General features: G+C 41.3%; 1 protein-coding gene across 1 annotated transcript in view; it reads right to left on the reverse strand.

The window, feature by feature from the left end:
* Positions 1 to 9,011: 9,011 nt before the first annotated feature.
* The window catches only part of thsd7ab (thrombospondin, type I, domain containing 7Ab), a 357,113-nt gene continuing 346,672 nt past the window's right edge, over positions 9,012 to 19,452 (reverse strand). Inside the window, exons 28-29 of the mRNA XM_079562212.1 lie at positions 15,165 to 15,252; positions 9,012 to 9,259 (exon numbers count right to left, since the gene is read on the reverse strand). Coding sequence (XP_079418338.1) covers positions 9,166 to 9,259; positions 15,165 to 15,252 — 182 coding nt within the window. The 3' untranslated portion in view covers positions 9,012 to 9,165. The remainder of the gene's footprint in view (positions 9,260 to 15,164; positions 15,253 to 19,452) is intronic.

The following is a 19,452-nucleotide window of genomic DNA, read 5'->3' on the forward strand; positions in this document are numbered from 1 at the left end:
AGCAGAAGTGTCTGACAGGCCAGGCAATATAAAGACACTCCGCCCTCAGCCAAATGCATCAAGGTGTGCACAAGGTTCCTCTGTTTCCAACAAGAGGAACTGCTTTGTGAAGAATCATTCCAACAAAGCAAAACCAAACTGATGATGGGCTGTTTTTTGGATGTTAAACTCCTTCTTATTTTGACCTTTTAGTATTTTTTTCAAGGTTCAGTTTCAATGTCTACTGTAGTGGACACACGATATCTTACAAATAAACAATATTTTTTCCCAAAATAATGTTTTCAAACTTCTAATTTCCTGACAAAGATTGGGAGATTTAAAAAAAAAAAAAAAAAAAAAAAAAAAAATGGAACCCCCTCTTAAAATATGTTGAGGACATGTTTTCTAGTAACTTCTCATCTATAGGTGAGAGAGAATAAACTTGATTCTTAAAATGTCCCTGTGTTTTTTCTTCCCCTTCCTCACACCTTTTTGATTATTCTTTTTTCTGTATCTATCTTAATCCTTCGTTCCCCATTTCATTTATTTCTCGGTAGGGTGGGTCGCAGGTAGATGTAGATGTAGAGAAATGAGGATGAGGTTATCGGGTACAGGATAGGGCGTACAGGAGACGAGCAATACTTATTATAATTTATAATATACTGTATTAACTACTTTTCACCATATTGTGCATGTTTTAGGTTGATGGGAAAAACCCAAAGGAAACAGCGAGAACATGAAACATTTAGCCTCATGTCCAGGTTCAGTTCCCAGACCTTTAGTTTAGAACAGACCTGATCTTCTTCCATCCAGGAGAAATGGAAAACAGAAACCCGTAGTTTGATTTCATGTTGTCCTTTATTTCCCCGGTCCGCCTCCCACAGAGCACCTGTACAATATGGCCGACCTCCTCCTTCACTTCACGACAAATATCAAAGTTCATACAGCCACGTACTCCATATACTCCATATACTCCATAGTCAAACTAAACATTTCTGTGCCATACAAAATAAATGTACACATCAAATTTATTCCCAGAAAAACAATAAAAAAAAAATCATTATTTACAAATCAGACGGACGTAAACATTCTCCACACTGCCCGAAAAACTCTGCACGAGTGACAATGACCCCGGGGGGTCTGCAACATGGCTCTTGTTTTGAGGAGTGAGCAAAATCAGAAAATAAGCTGCGTTTTGGAGATTGGAAATGCAAATGTAAAGCCTTTTAATGCCATTTTAACGCCCAAATGCTTCATGGCTAAGGATTTGGGGCATCAGAGTTCAGATTCCGTTGGAAAGTCTTCAGTAATGTAACGCATTAGTTTTGCGGCGTGTAGAGCCCCAGAGCCAGAGGTGTGCTCTTTTTCCCTCAGGACACGGACAACGTTGAAGTCAGGGGAATAAAGTTTGCAGTTCGTCCCGTGAGAGCTTGAAAATGCTGAATGAAGTATATGACGCCGTGTGAGGTTAATGCAAAGATGAGGCGAGAGAAGGGAAGCCACGCCCCTGCACCCTGGCCACGCAAGCACTATGTCACAGACGGGAGACCGGGCCCAAAATGTTCTGCCTATTCAATTGGCCGCCTGCGCCTCATCACAATCTCTGGTGCCATCGCCTTGACCAATGAGACGAGCTTCCCTGTGAACTGACCTGCCACTGGTAAGACGTGATGGTTTTGAAGTCTGTCACTCTCCTCATTCTTACAGACTATCACTTTAAAGGAACAGGCCGCCGTTTTTGCATACTGAGATATGTTCTTACCTGAGCTTAGACGAGTTGATGCGTACCTGCCGGGTCTTTACGTGTGTGCTCAGTCACGCAAAAAGACCAAAGATGTTGTTAGCATTTAGCCTCTCCTCCTCTCCTCTATGGGGCCAAACGGGGGTGACGTTAGAAGCGACCAAGCTCTCTTCAAGTTTTCCCTGTTTAAATACGGTGACGTGAGCGTTTACACGATCCAAGTAGAGTCACAACGAGGTAAACATGTGGATTTTCTTAGCGGATAAAAAGGGGAACTATATTGTCAGGCGTAATGTCACCTGGAGCACTTTGACGTCTGCGCAGTAATATCTTCACTCCCTCCTTAAGAATTCTGAAGATATTACTGCGCGGACGTCGAAGTGCTCCTAAAGTTTATATTAAAATGTATTTGACCTTTCAGTGACCCAGCGGACGCTTAGGTGGTTAGCATAGCGCCTCTACCGTCCCGATGGCCTGGAGGTCTTCACAGCTGATAGATACAGACGGCATCTCTGGAATCGCCTATATAAGGTCATGTTTGAAAACAATTTGGAGAAAAATCTAAACTGTCTCTAATTATTCAAAAACTCCTTTAACAAATACTGAATTATGAATATAGTTTTCTACTAAATAAAAATACAAAGACATGGAGAGGAGCAAAGTGGTTCAACAGCCCATAAGTACATAAATAGCCTAACGGAGAATGCTAGCATGATGCTTCATGTGCTAATGCTAACGCTAGCTAGTGCTATAGCTACGACTGCCGTTTTTCACTTCTACTGCACAATCAGCTGTGAATATCCACAGGGACCTGATGTAGACTTGACTTTATTTGTATATGAGTTTATATTCCACCAGAAAATGGCTAAAAAGAGTGAAAAATTGTTCTTCCCAAAAGATTCTGTTTTCCCCCTCGGCGAGGCCACGCCCCCTGCTAGAACTAGAATGGTACTAGCAGACTGGCAAATATGTGAGAAACAAAACATTAAAAAAAATATTTGTGAAACTCAACAGAGAGTGACTGAAGCTACTTATTTCTCAGACTCATGAGCCACAAATGCCGCACCTACTGCTATAACAGTAATGTTTACTAAAGTCAGTACTTCCGGGGTTAGCGTAGCTGCTGCGCCGTTAGCATTTATCTTCGCTAACCCACATGTAGCGATTCTGGTAAATATGACTTTTGCAGCAGTAGGTTCAGCATGTTTGGCTCATGGGCCTGATAAATAAGTATGTTCAGTAACTCTCTGTTGAGTTTCACAAATATTGATTGTGGTATTAAGAGTTTTTTGGTTTGTTTCTCGCACATCTCAGGACCCGGAAGTAGAGCTGTGACGTCACCACTTAAACGTATGCCGTCTGAATCTACTGACCTGTATCCATGGTTACATATATGTTCCATTCCAAAAACGTTCAAGATATCCTAAAAAAAACCTGAAATAAAATCGATCCTGAAGCATCATAGGAAAGGAAAGGCGCTAAGCTAACTACCCATACAGCCACCGGGTCACCGAAAGGTCAAACACACACTCAAATATTTTTACACAAAAAGCTGCATAGTGCATCTTTAAAAAGCAATGAAAAAGCTGGTAGTGGCTTAAAGTGATAGTCTGCAAGAAAAAAAGAAAAATGAGAAGTGTGACAGCGAAACAATCAAGTCCCGCCCCCTCTTCCCCGCCTGATTGGACCCGACAGGCCGCTTCACAGGAAAGCTCGTCTCATTGGTCAAAGCGATGGGGATTGTCATTAGAGTCGGCGATCAGCAAAGGGGAGGGGCTTGTTACATAAAAGTTGCATAATACAGCTTTAAGGATGCTACATGTTGATGCCTTTATTGTCAGAAAGTTTCCTCATTACTCCTCTGCAAAACAAAGGTCATGTTAAATGTTAGAGTGCACAGATAAACTACTCAAAACAAGAGTCTGTTCTCACTCAATCATTTCCTGTTTTTTTGCAGAGCACACTTGAATTTTCAGCGCTTCATTCACTCTTTTCCCCCCGAACTGCTTTAGCCGTGATGGTAAAGTTTCCGTTTGAAAGCGGGAGTTTTGTTTATCTACGTTTTGTGATGGTTAGTACCGGCCGTGAGAGTAAGGCAGACATGACTTTTGCATGACAATGGTTCAAAACCCCCCCAAAATAATGCCACGAGTAAAAAAAAACAGAAAGCTAACATTCAATACACTTTTAAAATAAGTTGATTCAAGAAAGAAATGAGGTTATGTCCACAGTTGTGTTCATCGAAACGTATATGCGGGATTTTTTTTTTCTATATATATTTGGATACCGCAGCAGTAAGTACTAAGTGGAAAATAAGTAGAAATATGTGTCTGGAACATAAAAAATATTACAATATCTTCAGGCCAATTCCTATTCTGCGTGAAGTGAGAGCTGCGTGACCTTTTTCATCCCGTTTCCAAGTCCATGAAGGTGTTTTCCTGCTGCCTCGAACTCTGGCTGTCACAATGACACCCGCTCGTTTCGATTCCTCAAGGGTGTTAATTAAATACTCGTTTGGGTCCAGGCCACTATGGGAGAGACCAACGGGTGGCGCTGTTGGGCTACATTTAATATATCCGGCTGGAATGGATTGAACTCTTAAATCTTTCTCATTGCTTTCATTCAATAAATATACAGCATAATTATTTTCGAGCAAAACCTACACTGGAAGAAATGCCAACTTATGTTAAAGAAAAATGAGTTAAAAGTGCTTGAATTATCAGAATTTGTGCTGATCCTCTTTCCAATGCAACAAGAACGATTTTTCTTGCCTTTGACTTTTTTGTCCCATTTCAAAGGTTTTCTGTTATTTTAGTTAATTTCTCATATTTTAAGCGACTTAGTTCTTGTTCCATTGGCTCTTACTTCAAGACAGTCCAAACCTCTTCAAAATCAGCCTTTTATCTCAGATAAGATGCCATTTTTGTGTAACATGTAAGCACCTAACACGACAAATGAATATTAATTTCTGCTTTCAGGCTTTTACAGTGATCCAACAAGCGAATCACGTTGGACCTTGGGACCCTCCGTCCCGTCAGCTCCTGACCATAGACTGTAATAAACAATGGACTTAAACCATAAGGAAATAGCGGCTCACTCCTATAGACTTTCCATGGAAACGTATTTGTCCCTCTTTAACACATTGAGAGCCAAAAACGGAAAAACTTGTGTTTGCTGGGTTTTTTTAAATTGCGAAACTAGACACTCTAATACAGCTTATTTGTGATGTTGGTCGCTCTGTGATGAACAGAAGTGAAATAAATGACGATAAAATTCAGATCTGGACATTTTATATATTATGGCGTTTCTTTTCTCTTTTTTTTTTAGTCTGAAGGGGCGGCGTGGTGTTACGTAGCGAACAGCTGTAAACCCCACACTTCTCTCTCGCTCTCTGGAGTGCACTTCACAAAGCAGAGCGGCTTCACATCAAAACAGTTGAGACCATTTTTAAATGGTCAAAATCGATCCAAGGACGACTGAGAAACATCCTGTTAAAGTCTTCAATCTAAGAACCAGGCTGTTTAAATGCACACACGAAAATGAGCGATCGATAACATGCGGTGTTTCAAAACCTGTCAACAATGTTGTCATTGAAAACTGACTTGAAATGAATATATTTAGGCATTTGCCTCTTCATATAGCGTTAGTGTCTGTCCAGAGAGGAGAGAGAAGTAAATCAGAGAAGAGAGTGTTTCATAAAACACTAGTTATCTCAGAATCTAGAAAAAAAATCTGTGATTTTGATCAAAATTGGCCTCTGTTTAGCTTAGATTTCTCAGGAACCGAGGCAAGGTAGAATTAAACTGTTTTCACCTACGGAGAGCTTAGTCTCATCTTTCAAATGAGCCATAGCCTTTGTCCATAGCTCTAACACAGAATACGCTGTGGTGCTACAAATATCATGAAAAATGGTCTGGATTGTTGGCACTCCACAGCTAATTCCCAAAACAGCGCGGCCTCAATGTGTTAAATGTTAACATGCGCAACATGGTACTCATTTTATCCTTTTACTATTTTTATTTTCATCCCACTCTGAATAAAGGAGCAGGCTCATATTCTGGAATGAAGAAGCTTCATCTTCAGCCTGCGCTGAACGTGATGGGGGAAGAAGCCTTGCTCCCTCAGTCCATTCCTAATTTTACAGTCTATGCCTTTAAACGACGTTTTGTTTGTTCAATAACTGCGAGGTTGGGGGTCTGAAACCTGGTCCCGCAGGTGCAGACTGTCATTGTATCCTCATTCTAGACTTCACTCGCCTGTCACGCTGCATTACTGTGTTCTTAAGGTTAGTACTTGGTATCGCAAACCAGACTCGTTATAGGAGCTTGTAGTGAATGAAGTGCCCATAACGTGTGAATGTGTGAGTGAGTGGATGCAGCTTCTAAAGACTTCAGTGTAGCGCTTTGAGAAACTTGTGACACAGGCTTGTAAAGCGCAATACTATTATTTTGATCATGATTGTTAGTAATTCTGACTCGTACCTCAAACGTTATCTTACTGTTGGACTTGGAAGAAGAAGAAGAAGTCCTTTGTCACTGCTCGTAGAGTCTGAATTGGCCTCAGAAAGGACATCCCTCATTATTTTTTTAATATATAATTTGGACGGGGGAGAGAGTTCACATCAAATCTACAAACCACAAACGCATGTCACCACAAACCAAAAAGTCCTCATGAGAAAAACCAGAACCTATTCACACCAGCGGCGGCGCCTCGGAGGCAGTGTCTATGGCAAAGGTAGAAGTCACTGTGCATAATTTTCATGCGGCACTAATATAGTGCAACGTAGAACCTGGACCGCCGGTTGTCCTCGTCTCTCTGCGTAGAAGAGGATTCCAAAGCAAAAAGCCGTCCAAACCCGTTAAGAGATCGGCGTTTCTTTCTTTTTTTTTTTTTTTTCCTGCTCCCTGCGGTGAGTTTTGGCAACGAAAGCACCAGAGCCTCATCCTCTTAGGCTCTGGAGTTTGGAGACCGGAGGAGGAGGAGGAGGAGGAGGAGGAGGAAGGTAGAGCCGCCATCTTGGATCGCAGCAGCACGAGTTTGAATAGAAAGGCATTTATCTGAACATAACACAGGGGTAAAGGCTTTTGAAGGATCGACAAAGGGAGCATACACCTATGATCGTAGAAATACTTTGTTTCTATGTCACATTTCATCATTGTGTGTACTTAAAGGAGACAGGTACACTTACTGACAGCACTTCACATACTTAGTACTGCGTTAGAGTCTCAGTCAGAGTAAAGTAACAACTTAGTATTACATTCATCTAGGACTTGTTTGTTTTTCTGATCAGTAACGTGGTTAGTTCATCATTATTGGGGAGTTACTGGAGAAAAGGACAACACAGCGCTGGTGGTGAAGCTACAGACGAAAACAATGGAGCTGCCCTCGCCTCCCAAACAACACCTTACAAACTGTTACAGGCCTGTCGTTCATGCTCATTATTGTTGCCTGTAGCTGTCATGTGTCCACATACACAATAAAGCTGAGTGAAGTGAATTTATTATTGTGCTTGTTGAATATATTTACTGGTGTCGGGCTGTTTGTGTGAGCTGCTTTTTCGGCGGCTCAGTTTGTGAATTGGAACATTCTGCATCAGAAAACACTGGACGAATGAAGGCTGTTATAGTGTCTGTTATTGGTCACAGATGTTTACTCTAACACTTCATTTTAATAAAGTAGCGCAGTAACAGGAAAAAGCTACTTTTCCAGAGGAGGAACGAGATGTATAATAAGTATACATAAAAAAGAAAACTTTACCCTATCCGTGTCCACAGATTTAAGGTCAATATTTTGTAATCAAGTGGTGATTTTTGTGGTCATTACATTTACATTAAAGGAATAGGCCACCGTTTTTACATACTGAGATATGTTCTTACCTCACTTTAGACGTGTTAATATATCCCCGTCTGGTCTTTGTCCGTGCGCTCTGCCAGGCAAACGGAGCACATACGCAGCCTCTCCCACATGTCACATAGCTCCAAAAAAGCTCACGATAGAAGCTACCAAGCTCTTCCACGTGTTCCCTATTTAAATAAAGTTACGTGAAGTGTTTTCATGTGAAGTATATTTACACAGAAATGTAACGTTAATAAAAAGGGGGACTATATTGTGAGGCGTAATGATACGAGGAGCAAAGCTTCTATCGTGAGCTTTTTTGGAGCTATATGACATGTGGGAGAGGCTGCGTATGTGCTCCGTTTGCCTGGCAGAGCGCACGGACAAAGACCAGACGGGGATATATTAACTCGACTAAAGTGAGATAAGAGCATATCTCAGTATGTAAAAACGGTGGCCTATTCCTTTAAACACAAGCTGTGGAACCAGCACAGTCTGATTGTTTTTAGAAACATTAGAGAAAATGATTACATTATTCTTATTTTGTATTCTCTTTTAGTTTGTGCCGTGAGATATTGTCTGGTGTGCCTTGGGAAATTATCCAATTTCACCTATTTGGTCTAATAAAATATTTTTTGAAAGCAAATGAATCATTATAAGCAGATAATGTGCTGTTGCAGAGTGTCTGTGCTGATGATCAGCAGAGTGACCATGTCATCCTCTTCCACGTCAGGGAGCTCGTTTCTTTGAGACAAGAGAATTAGTGACGCACAGATGTCACAGGTGACAGAGGCATTGTGACGAGCGAGACTATACGGTGTTCCTATTCAAGACACTCTGTGGAGAACCACTTTATATTGTGAATGTGGGCTGCAGAGTTACATTTGTTTACACTTTCTGCTGGTGGTGTGCAAAAATGCTCTATTGTATTTCTGAATTTGAAATTGCACTGCTCTGATTTTCTGTCGCACTTTGAGATCTGTGTCCAAATGTAAAGTGCTTTACAAATAAAATGCCTTATTATTATTATTATTATTATTATTATTATTATTATGATTATTGAACATTACTAAAAATCAAACTGATGCTTATTTTAAGTACAACAACCTTGAAATAAGAACGCTTTTTTTGTGTTACTCATGATGAGATTTCAATTTAAACGCTTTAATTAAGAAAAATAAAAAATGTGAGCTTGGTTTCAGTGGTTTTGATTTACCAAGTAAAAATAAAAAAAGGAAGATTTTTTGTGGTGTAAAAGGTGTTTATGTTTTGAATGTGAAGATGGTGATGCTAATCTGGTTGATACTGAAGTGTTGCCACGGTAACATCAGCCTGGAATCGAGACCCCTGGATTAGCTCTCTAGCCACATCTGCTGGTGAAAAGCGTCAGACAAATGAACAGCGTGGCTTTTGTCAAATGACAGATAAAGAACTGACACAACGTCTCCTTTAAGTCTGGCTTTGTTTTTGTTTTGTTTCTAAGAGCTGGAAATGTGACATAGAAACAATTTTAAAGTTGGAACAGAGGTTGGTTCAGAGCAGCTGATCGTCTCCGGGTCCCGGAGCGGTGAGGCGCCCCCCCGTGAGGAGACCCCGCCCCCCGCGCTCTCCTACATGTCCGTGTCCCCGTCGTAGGCCAGCGTCAGAGGTTTTAGTCGGTTGTTGTTCTGCTGCCGCTGTCTCTGAGGTCTCTTTGGCTTTTTGCTGTGGACACAAGACAGACGCTCACATTTACAACTGTGGCCTGTTTTACAAAGCAGTTGGACCAAAAGACTGTGGATTGAAAAGTACTTCTACTCTTAAGGCTCGTGCACAAAGAAACAGTGAGCGCATGGGTTTGAAATGGTCATGTCTAAACTCATTCCTAACTTCCCTAATGCAATGCCTTTATAATACGCTGAAGGAGATTTGATTCCACCTGTAGAAAAAGGTCAGGTATAGGGCCTTGTTGTGTATTTTTGTGCTCTGTCTGATACAGGTACTGCAGATCCAGCCTTCCTCCAGGCCCTGGGTTTAGTTAATGTTTCCCCGTATGGGAGCATGTCATGGCCACTGTTTTAGCAGCAGACTGGGTCATAGTAGATTGGTGGGGGCTGCAGGGCTCGAGCACCCGCCTAAATCTTTGAGCACCCAGGAAAATTCGGCCTAATTACAAAATGGTTCAATAGGTATAACCTGTAAATAACAAAAGCCATCACTCCCTCTTCTTCTAACATGCTAGAGCACAAGTGGATTTGTTAGGTTAAAGCTGCATTATGCGACTTTTCATATGGAAAGCAATATTGATATTTGTGTGTATTTGACCTTGTGGTGACTGAGTGGCACAGGTGAGTCCACAAAAGAGTAATACTTGCCAAAGTTCAATTTCTTCAAAAAGTTGTACTTAACGCTCAATATGCAACTTTTTATGCGGAAATAAAAGTTTTTTTTTAATGCGTGTGGGTATTTGACCTTTCAGTGACCCAGCGGCCTTTATTATCCATCACATTGGCCTCTATGAATCTCCAGGATCTATTGTTTTTAGGGTTTCTAGAAGGTTTTCACTGTGGTCGGAGTCTCTCACCAGAAACCCTACAAAACAATTGATCCTGGAGCGTTGTAGAGGCCGCCGTGATCGAAAGTATAGGCTTCATAACCACCCACAAACAGGTACATTATACACAAATATCAAGTTCTTTGTTTCACATATAAAGTTGCATAATGCATTTTTAAGTACATGTACTTCAGTAAATGTACATGAGTTGTAGAGGCCACGGTGATGGTAAGTAAAGATGCCATGCTGACTACAAGGTCAAATATGCACAAACATATTTAATATGCATAATGCAGCTTTAATATAACTGTGGCAGAGGTGATGTGATGCTCTGCTTTTTTAGCTCCATACGTAACACGCCCAGCTCATAATCACAGGTTTGTGGGATCAGTTTTGACTGAGCACCCACTGGGAGAAGCAGCCTATGGACTGGGTCCTGAGGGCGGGTAGAACAGAACACGAAAAGTGGCTCTAATGAGCATGATGTGGACACTTGAAGGCCCTATACCCTATGTTCTTTATTAGAAATTATGAAAGAGGAAGCCACTAAATGTGAATGTTAGTTGTGATCCGATTTGTGTCCCATTTCGTCATTGGGATGAGTTTATAGTCACGTTTCACGTCTGGCAGGGTCACTTTTCATAATCACTGTAGAAATGCACAAAAACTCGCCTGCAAGTTACTGTTTTTTTCCCCACAAATGTCTGACTTTACAATACACTAAAGGAGGACAAAACAAATGTTCAATTACTAGAAATAAATCCAGTATAGTGCCTGCAGTGTACTGTAGACATGAACCTGTCACCATAGTCTTTAGGTCCAATACGTCCTGTTAACAATGACACCAACTCCACACAACACAACACAACACAACACAGCAGGAGAGGAAACATACACGTATGGATGAAAATGAGAGGAGAGGCGTGAGCAGTTTCCACATATGTAATTCTCCATGTGTCCTCCAGAGGGCAGCAGTGCATTACAGTTATTTATTAGTGAGTGATTTCTAATTTGCACTGTACTCTCGAATCATGGATCAAAAAGGAAGAAAAAAAATCCTCAGTGCAAAACAACTCAATAGGAGGGTCAAAATGAAAGAAAAGTAGAGTTGAAAGTATTTCGAACCATCATTTGAATCCAACTGAATGTTTCTATAAGCGCGCTTCCTTTAATGTCCTGCAGAAACCCCGCATTATTAGAAGGTTAGCAGGTTTGGTTGATTTTGGGATTCCTTTCTCTGTAAATGGCCTAACTTTAAATGGTGCTGCGGCACATTCTGATCTCCAAACCCCATAAAGCCCCATTACATTATCTGGATCTGATTGGCCTGTTTTCCACTGAAACTCCCGTCTCAGATGGATCACGCAAAGCAACATCCAGAGACAATGGGGCTTTTAAAATTCAATTTCGACTCTTAGCTTTGGGACGACGCTTTTGTGTCTTTAAACATAATGCAACTTTTAAAAGGGAGGGAGACGCTGCAGGCCAACAAACGGCCCAATCACAGTGAGATTACGTTACTGGAAAAGAACACGCACCAGTCTTGGACCTTTATTCCTCAGAAGGTTTTGCCAATGTGAATTTTTTGTTAAACGCAATGCAAGTGTAAGCCATTATTATTATTATTATTGACAAAATAAATGTAATACATCAATACATTAATGAAATCATTCTTATTCTGATCTCATTTCTAAATATAAACATGGGTTTTCCAGTCCACAGTGCAGAAAACCCCTGAGCTCACTGCACTGGTGATGCTAGTGTAGATGTCTATATATTTCAGCTTCATATTTGTATTATGCAAAAAGGACTTTTTCAAGCTTTACATCATGTTATTCTGTCACTCCCTCATTAAAACATGGCTGAAGTGTTGCCTTGGCACATTCACGTATTTGTGAGTAATCTGTAAAAACTCTGATGGCGGCCATTTTAGGGACAGGTTTGCCTGAGTCCTCCTAGGAACACCCCCACCTCCTGGAGACGCCTCCGAGCCGAGTAACCAACCACTGCTCCTCAGCAGAACCCCCTCCCCACTGATGCCACAGACAGCGTGTGGAGGGGGCGTGTCAGAAAGGCTCAGAGGTTCTTAAAGAGACAGAGGCCTATTTTAAGACATTCACTACAGCCATTTTGAGACAGACATTTTATACAAGGCAGTTTTTCTAATTTACTGCATTTACAGACCAACAGAAGGTTTGGTCATCTTGTAGTGTGATATAGACTGGTGCTATGTGATTGAAAAAAAAAAACCTCTTTAAGCTTTCTTCTTAAAGTTGCACTCTGACCATGTTACGGTTTAACAGAAAAAAGTGTAAATGATTTGACCTTTCAGTGAGCCACTGTATGGGTGTTTAGCGACTCTACTTTCCGTCCCAGTGGCTCATAAGACGCTCCATGATCAATTGTTTTTATGGTTTCTGGTAGGTTTTCACTGCTTATTGAACTGCCTCCATACTTATGCATACATTCCATTCAGAAAACCTTCTAGAAACTCGAAAGAATCCTGAAAGGAAATGTATCCTGAAGCATCATAGAGGCAACTGGGATGGAAAGTAAAGGCGCTTAGCTAAACACCCGTACAGCGGGTCACTGACAGGTCAAACCTTTTTTTTCTCAAATAAAACTTGAGTTGAAAATAACATTTCTCTTAATGAAAGTAAATATTTAAAGATTGAATATTTTTGGAGGAATAAGATGTTTAAAAAAAAACAAAAAAACAGACTTGTTCTGTTGGCAGATTTTCACCACTTGACCTTTGAACTCAAATCAAGATGACTTAGTGACTGAATAGATTGAAACACTGGAAACAGACCCACTCTAGTTACAACTTTGAACACTTCATTCTGAAATACTTCCCCAGGTTGTATTTGTACTTCACTACTCTCTGCTGGGCTGCACACTTTTAGCACTAATCTATTCAGCTACGACGCTAGCACTAGAGGGCGCTACAGGGGCGAGCGTGTCCAACCTGTCTTCTTCTGTGGTCCCCTTTCCCAGAGCCGGGACAGCGGGGCAGGGCTGGGACAGCAGGGCGGGGTCATTGCGCTCACAAGCTGCCGCTGCTGTGGACCGGTGCCCCCTGGCAGTCGGGACAGGTGTACAGGACGTGCCCCTCCAGCTGGGCGCTCCCGTTAGCCAGGGTGCCGTTAGCCGCGACGCTAACGCAGGCCTCCTGTGCGCGGAGCGAGCGGTGCAGCCGGGCGCAGGAGCTGCTGCGCTCACACGGCGGGCGGGACATGCAGGACAGATGGACCGTGATGAGAGGGACGTGGACAGTGGGACGTGGACAGAGGGACGTGGACAGAGGGACAGGAATGCAGACGCTTTGGTAAAGGAGGAGTGGGTTTTCGAATGGTTTGTTTACTTCCTGTAGCCTTGGTCACAAGAGTCATGTGACGATGCAGAGTCACTGGTCACTTACAGACTAGGACCACACACTTTAGTCATGATCCAGAGGGCTCCATGTGATACAGTATACTCAAATATTAGGTATTCAAGCTAGGATTCATTTCAGTGAATCACAGTTCTTTACCTGAACTCATTTCAGTGCAAGCTGACGTTCCCAAAGTTATAAATTAAAGTGATAGAAAAGAATTGCCTTTAGCTATCTGAGCCTGTTCAGTGTTTTAGCAGCTCCCAGACCCAGAGAAATGAACAGGGAAGCCAGGCCCAACACTAAAGTACGGTGAGGTGTGTTTTTTATTCCTTGTGAACGACTGCTGTTATTGTAAAAACAATGGGCCTCATTCATCAACATCTTAAGAAACTTGTTCAAATCTGTACTTACGAAGGCCGAGTCACTGCGGCAGATCCATGACACGTTCTTAAAGGATAACACGCCTGTGTCTGAAGCACTGTTGGGCAAGTTACTTTAAAAACTACTATAAGTAGTGACAGCTTTACTAATGTACTATGTTTGTATTACATATTACTGCTTCAGCTGTACTCAGTAGCTGAGCTACACTACTTTGAGTTACTGTTGGCAAAATGTAAAATGAAAATTTTAAGATTTCATTTTCCTTCACTTCCCCCGTTCTCTTGTGTTTTGTTTCGGAGACGTTTTACCGGCACCTGCAGATACACATACAGGTGCTGCATGTTATCTTTCAGGGGAGTTTGGCATTTCTTCGTTCATACATTTAAATGCTCTTGTAACTCGAGTTACTTAAATTGTAATGACTAATATATTCCCTTATTTTGTTTAAGTAATATGATATTCCTGAGTTACTGTAACTTGTTACTTTTGTAATACATTACTCCCAACACTGGTCTGAAGTTAGTGAATGCGCGTGCATGTGGGGAATGATTAGCATATGCAACCAACCGCCGCATTTACCATAAGGACAAAAAGTGCAGTGCACAAAAGGCTGCCACAAAACATCAGCGCCACACGCTCAAAGAAATACACCTTTGGACACGAGAATTAGCTCTCATTACGAAATGTGTAAAAATATAAAACCTACATCACAAAAGTGTTTCCCTTCTCTTCCTTAAATAGAATCGTTCTCAGCGTGACACTGTAGCTCAAAGAGCCTTTGAAACCACAGGGCTGCGCCATCGAGGCTGATGCTCGTCTTCATCAAACCTTAATGCAGCATTCAATGCTGTTGGTGAAGGCCGGCATTCAAAAGTTTTAGCATTGGTAATTTACTTTCCATTAAGAAAAGTACAAAAGTAGGCTAATATTACTTATATTACTTAACTTATTTCTGATTAAAGGCATCTGTAATTAATGATAATTATATTAACATTTTGGAATGAATGAATACATTATTTAACATGTATAAATATACATGACTGAGAATGTTGGTGAGTTCAGAGTGTTCTTAGGATGAGTTCTTCCAGAGGAACGTTTTCAGCTAAGTTTAGTAAGAGCACATTTAAGAACGTGTCGTGCATGAGGCTCATTGTGGTTCCTGTTTTGTGACTCTAAACTGTGAAGCCGCAGTGAAGAGACTGAGCTGTTCTCATGTGAACCCAAACCTTTACCACCGTCTGCATTCAGGTCCCGTTGTTGATTTGAAGGGGCAGTGACTGGATGGTGGTTGTGAAAAGGGGGCCGGAGAGTGGACTCACCAGGCGAGGTAAATCATAGAGAATACGAACACGAGGAGCACCAGGGCCCCCGCGGCTACACCGTACACCCACAGCTTCAGCTTCCCATCTGCAGACGACACAGGCAGGTTACTCCCACACCGGAGGAGGCTGACGGGGGCGCGAGCACCACCCACACAGGCACATCTCAGACTATTATGGTGAATTAGGGAATGTTTTTACTGCTGAAGATGGACCACACACGCCTGAGGTCCAGACGCACAGGACACTCAAAAGAGGTTACAACTCACTCACGCCATGAAGAAGAAAACAGCACAATCATCACATTAGGCTGAGCAGATTCAAGTCACTTCAAGTACTTGGTCTATGAGAGATGATGAAGTAGTGGATACTGTTACTTCAGGGATGAAGACACTGAGGCCTTCAGAATAAATGTGTCCATCTTCTGGTTCGCTGTGTCAGATGAGACTTGGCAAAATCTAAACATTTCAATCAGTAAATACATTGAACAAATAAATATGGGAAACGACATAAAAGGTAATAAGAACAGGAAGAAAGAAAAATAAGTTGCTACGAACCTGAGAAAAAGCAACTTGAATTGCCGTAGGTGGTCAGTAACTACATCTAGACTTTACTTGAGTGGAATATTCATTGTTACTTTTACTCCAGTACATTGTGAAAGATAAATATGATATTTTCTACAAAGACTCCAAAGAAAGAAGTACAGTGAAGAAAGTGAAAGTGGAGAAAGCTGAGTTTATACAGACAGAAGCAAATGTGATGATTGATACTGCCACAAACGCAGAAAAAAATGGCGCATATTTCATTGCACCATTCATTTGCAAGAATTTAATCAAAGAGGACAGAGAAATGGACGAAACAGGCAACTTTTAATCCAAAAAGTTCAATTTCAGCCCAAACTACAGCTGATAAGTTTCAGAGAAAAATGGTGGCATTTTTGATAAACTTATGCAGTGAAAATTGTTCAGCGATGTCATCAATTCATGAATTTAGATTTAATTCCAGTTTGAATCAAATGTAATGTTTTTTTTAAAGAAATTAACCTCTAAACCTCACCTGAACCGAGTTTGGCATTACAGAAATATAGAAGCTTCTTGGAAAAAGCGTAAAAATAGCGAAGAAATACAAAACGTTTTTTCCTTGTTATCATGATTTTTCCTTGTGCTTCTGTCACATTTTTGTTGCTTTTTCTACAAAATGTGGTCAAAATGCAACAAAAAAGCAACACAAATGTGATGAAATGATGCAAAAAAACATTCGACTAAAATGTGTCAAAAAGCAAATGAAAATCTGATGATGAAAAAACGCAACAAAAGCGACTAAAGCGTGATGACAAAAACAAAGAAAAGGCTTTGATAAGTTTTGTAGGCCTGAGCTTTACATTGGACTATAGTCTGTACACTCTCTAGAAGCTTTTAGATTTGGGTAAAACTGGAGAACAAGTTCTTGGTGAAGGTGGGGGTTAATGCCGCGTAGAAAATCTGAGAAAGTCTTATATTTACCTTTCAAATGAAATGGAGTAAAATATAACGTTCTCAACGCAAAATACTATTGGAGTAAAGTCGAGCTCCTCAGAAAGTCCCCCTCACTGCAGTCATGGGGGTCCACAGTAACCGTACACAGTGGGAGGAAAAAGCAAGTACAACGTTTGGAATTCCTTCATCATCAAAATCATAAGAATGAGTAAACAGTGTCTGCTTTAACTAATACCACCCAAATATTTAAATATAATCATATTTTTACTGGCCATAATTTTGATGTTGGTGCTTTTCCATTTGTCCTCCACACATGATGTTGTGTGTTCCTCCCAAACTGTTCAACTTTGGGTTAATCAGTCCACAGAATATTTTTCCAGTAGTGCTGTGGAGCCTCCAAGAGCTCTTTCACAAACCAAAGTTGAAAAGTTTGGGAGGAACACACAATGTCATGTGTGGAGGAAAAATGCAACAGCACATCAACATCTTTATCCTCTCCCCACTGTGAAGTCTGGAGCAGGAGAATCATGGTGTGGGGCTGTTTTGTTGCCTCAGGGCCTGGACAACGTGATCTCATCAATGGAAAAAATATATTCACACATTTATCAAGATATTTTGAATCCTTGTATTAAATAGCTGTTTCATGGCAGCAATAACTTCATCCAGACATTTTCTGTATGAGATGAATCTTAGACCATTCCTCTTTACAAAACTGCTGCAGTTCAGTGAGATTCAGGAGGTGTACTTACTTATTCCACACTCTCCTGTGTTTATATGTTGTGGCCACTTAAAATATGATCAAATGTAAATGTGTGGGTGGTATTAGTTTAAGCAGACACTGCTTAATCATTCCTGCGATTTTGATGAAAATCAGACCACATTTAGACCAGTTTAGACAGAGAAATTCCAAAGGTGTACTTACTTTTTCCTCCCACTGTATGTGTATATGTGTGTACCTTGTCCATAGTAACCATATAGTACTATGTGTATACGTGTGTACCATGTCCACCGTAACCATATAGTACTATGTGTATATGTGTGTACCATGTCCACCGTAACCATATAGTACTATGTGTATACGTGTGTACCATGTCCACCGTAACCATATAGTACTATGTGTATATGTGTGTATCATGTCCACCGTAACCATATAGTACTATGTGTATATGTGCGTATATGTGTGTACCATGTCCACCGTAACCATATAGTACTATGTGTATACGTGTGTACCATGTCCACCGTAACCATATAGTACCATGTGTATATGTGTGTACCTTGTCTTTAGTAACTATATAGTACTATGTGTATATGTGTGTATCATGTCCACTGTAACCATATAGTACTATGTGTATATGTGTGTATCATGTCCACCGTAACCATATAGTACTATGTGTATATGTGTGTACCATGTCCACCGTAACCATATAGTACTATGTGTATATGTGTGTACCATGTCCACCATAACCATATAGTACTATGTGTATATGTATGTACCATGTCCACCGTAACCATATAGTACTATGTGTATATGTGTGTACCATGTCCACCGTAACCATATAGTACTATGTGTATATGTGTGTACCATGTCCACCGTAACCATATAGTACTATGTGTATACGTGTGTGTACCATGTCCACCATAACCATATAGTACTATGTGTATACGTGTGTACCATGTCCACCGTAACCATATAGTACTATGTGTATATGTGTGTACCATGTCCACCGTAACCATAGTACTATGTGTATATGTGTGTACCATGTCCACCGTAACCATATAGTACTATGTGCATATGTGTGTACCATGTCCACCGTAACCATATAGTACTATGTGTATATGTGTGTACCATGTCCACCGTAACCATAGTACTATGTGTATATGTGTGTACCATGTCCACCGTAACCATAGTACTATGTGTATCCGTGTGTACCATGTCCACCGTAACCATATAGTACTATGTGTATCCGTGTGTACCATGTCCACCGTAACCATATAGTACTATGTGTATCCGTGTGTACCATGTCCACCGTAACCATATAGTACTATGTGTATATGTGTGTACCATGTCCACAGTAACCATATAGTACTATGTGTATATGTGTGTACCATGTCCACCGTAACCCATATAGTACTATGTGTATATGTGTGTACCATGTCCACCGTAACCCATATAGTACTATGTGTATATGTATGTACCATGTCCACCGTAACCATATAGTACTATGTGTATACGTGTGTACCATGTCCACCGTAACCATACGTGTATACGTGTGTACTAGTGATGCGCGGGTCAGGGTTTTTTTCAACCCGCGGGTCCCGCATTTGGAGCATGTTCTAACCCGACCCGGCCCGCCCCGCAACGTTGTTCTATTTTTTACAGCCCGCCCCGCCCCGCACCCGCAACCATTAAAAATTACGCGTTACAAATGATCCGTATGAACAGCACCGGCGTGTCAGCCCCTCGCGCGCGCGCGCGCTCTCTCTCTCTCTCTCCCCCTCTGAAGAGCGCTGGGCAAGAGGGAGAGAGGAAGAGAGCACAGGTCGGCCTAAACGCGAAGTCACACACAGTCGCACATACGGTGGAAAATAGGACACGTTAGCTCCACAAAAGCGTTCTCTGGATCACAAGCTGCAAAACGCTGCTTGTTTTATGAAAATCCGACGTATATTTACGCCAAAAACCTGCTGTAAAGACGACGGAATAAGTTGTGAATGAATTGAATGAATGCGCGTACGGAGGCATACAGTGCCCGCGACCGGCATTTGTTGACCCGCCCCAACCCGCCCCGCGCTCAAAGGAGAATTTCACGACC

The sequence above is a fragment of the Gobius niger genome (assembly GCF_951799975.1).
Source record: "Gobius niger genome assembly, chromosome: 8".
Classification (NCBI taxonomy): Eukaryota; Metazoa; Chordata; class Actinopteri; order Gobiiformes; family Gobiidae; genus Gobius; species Gobius niger.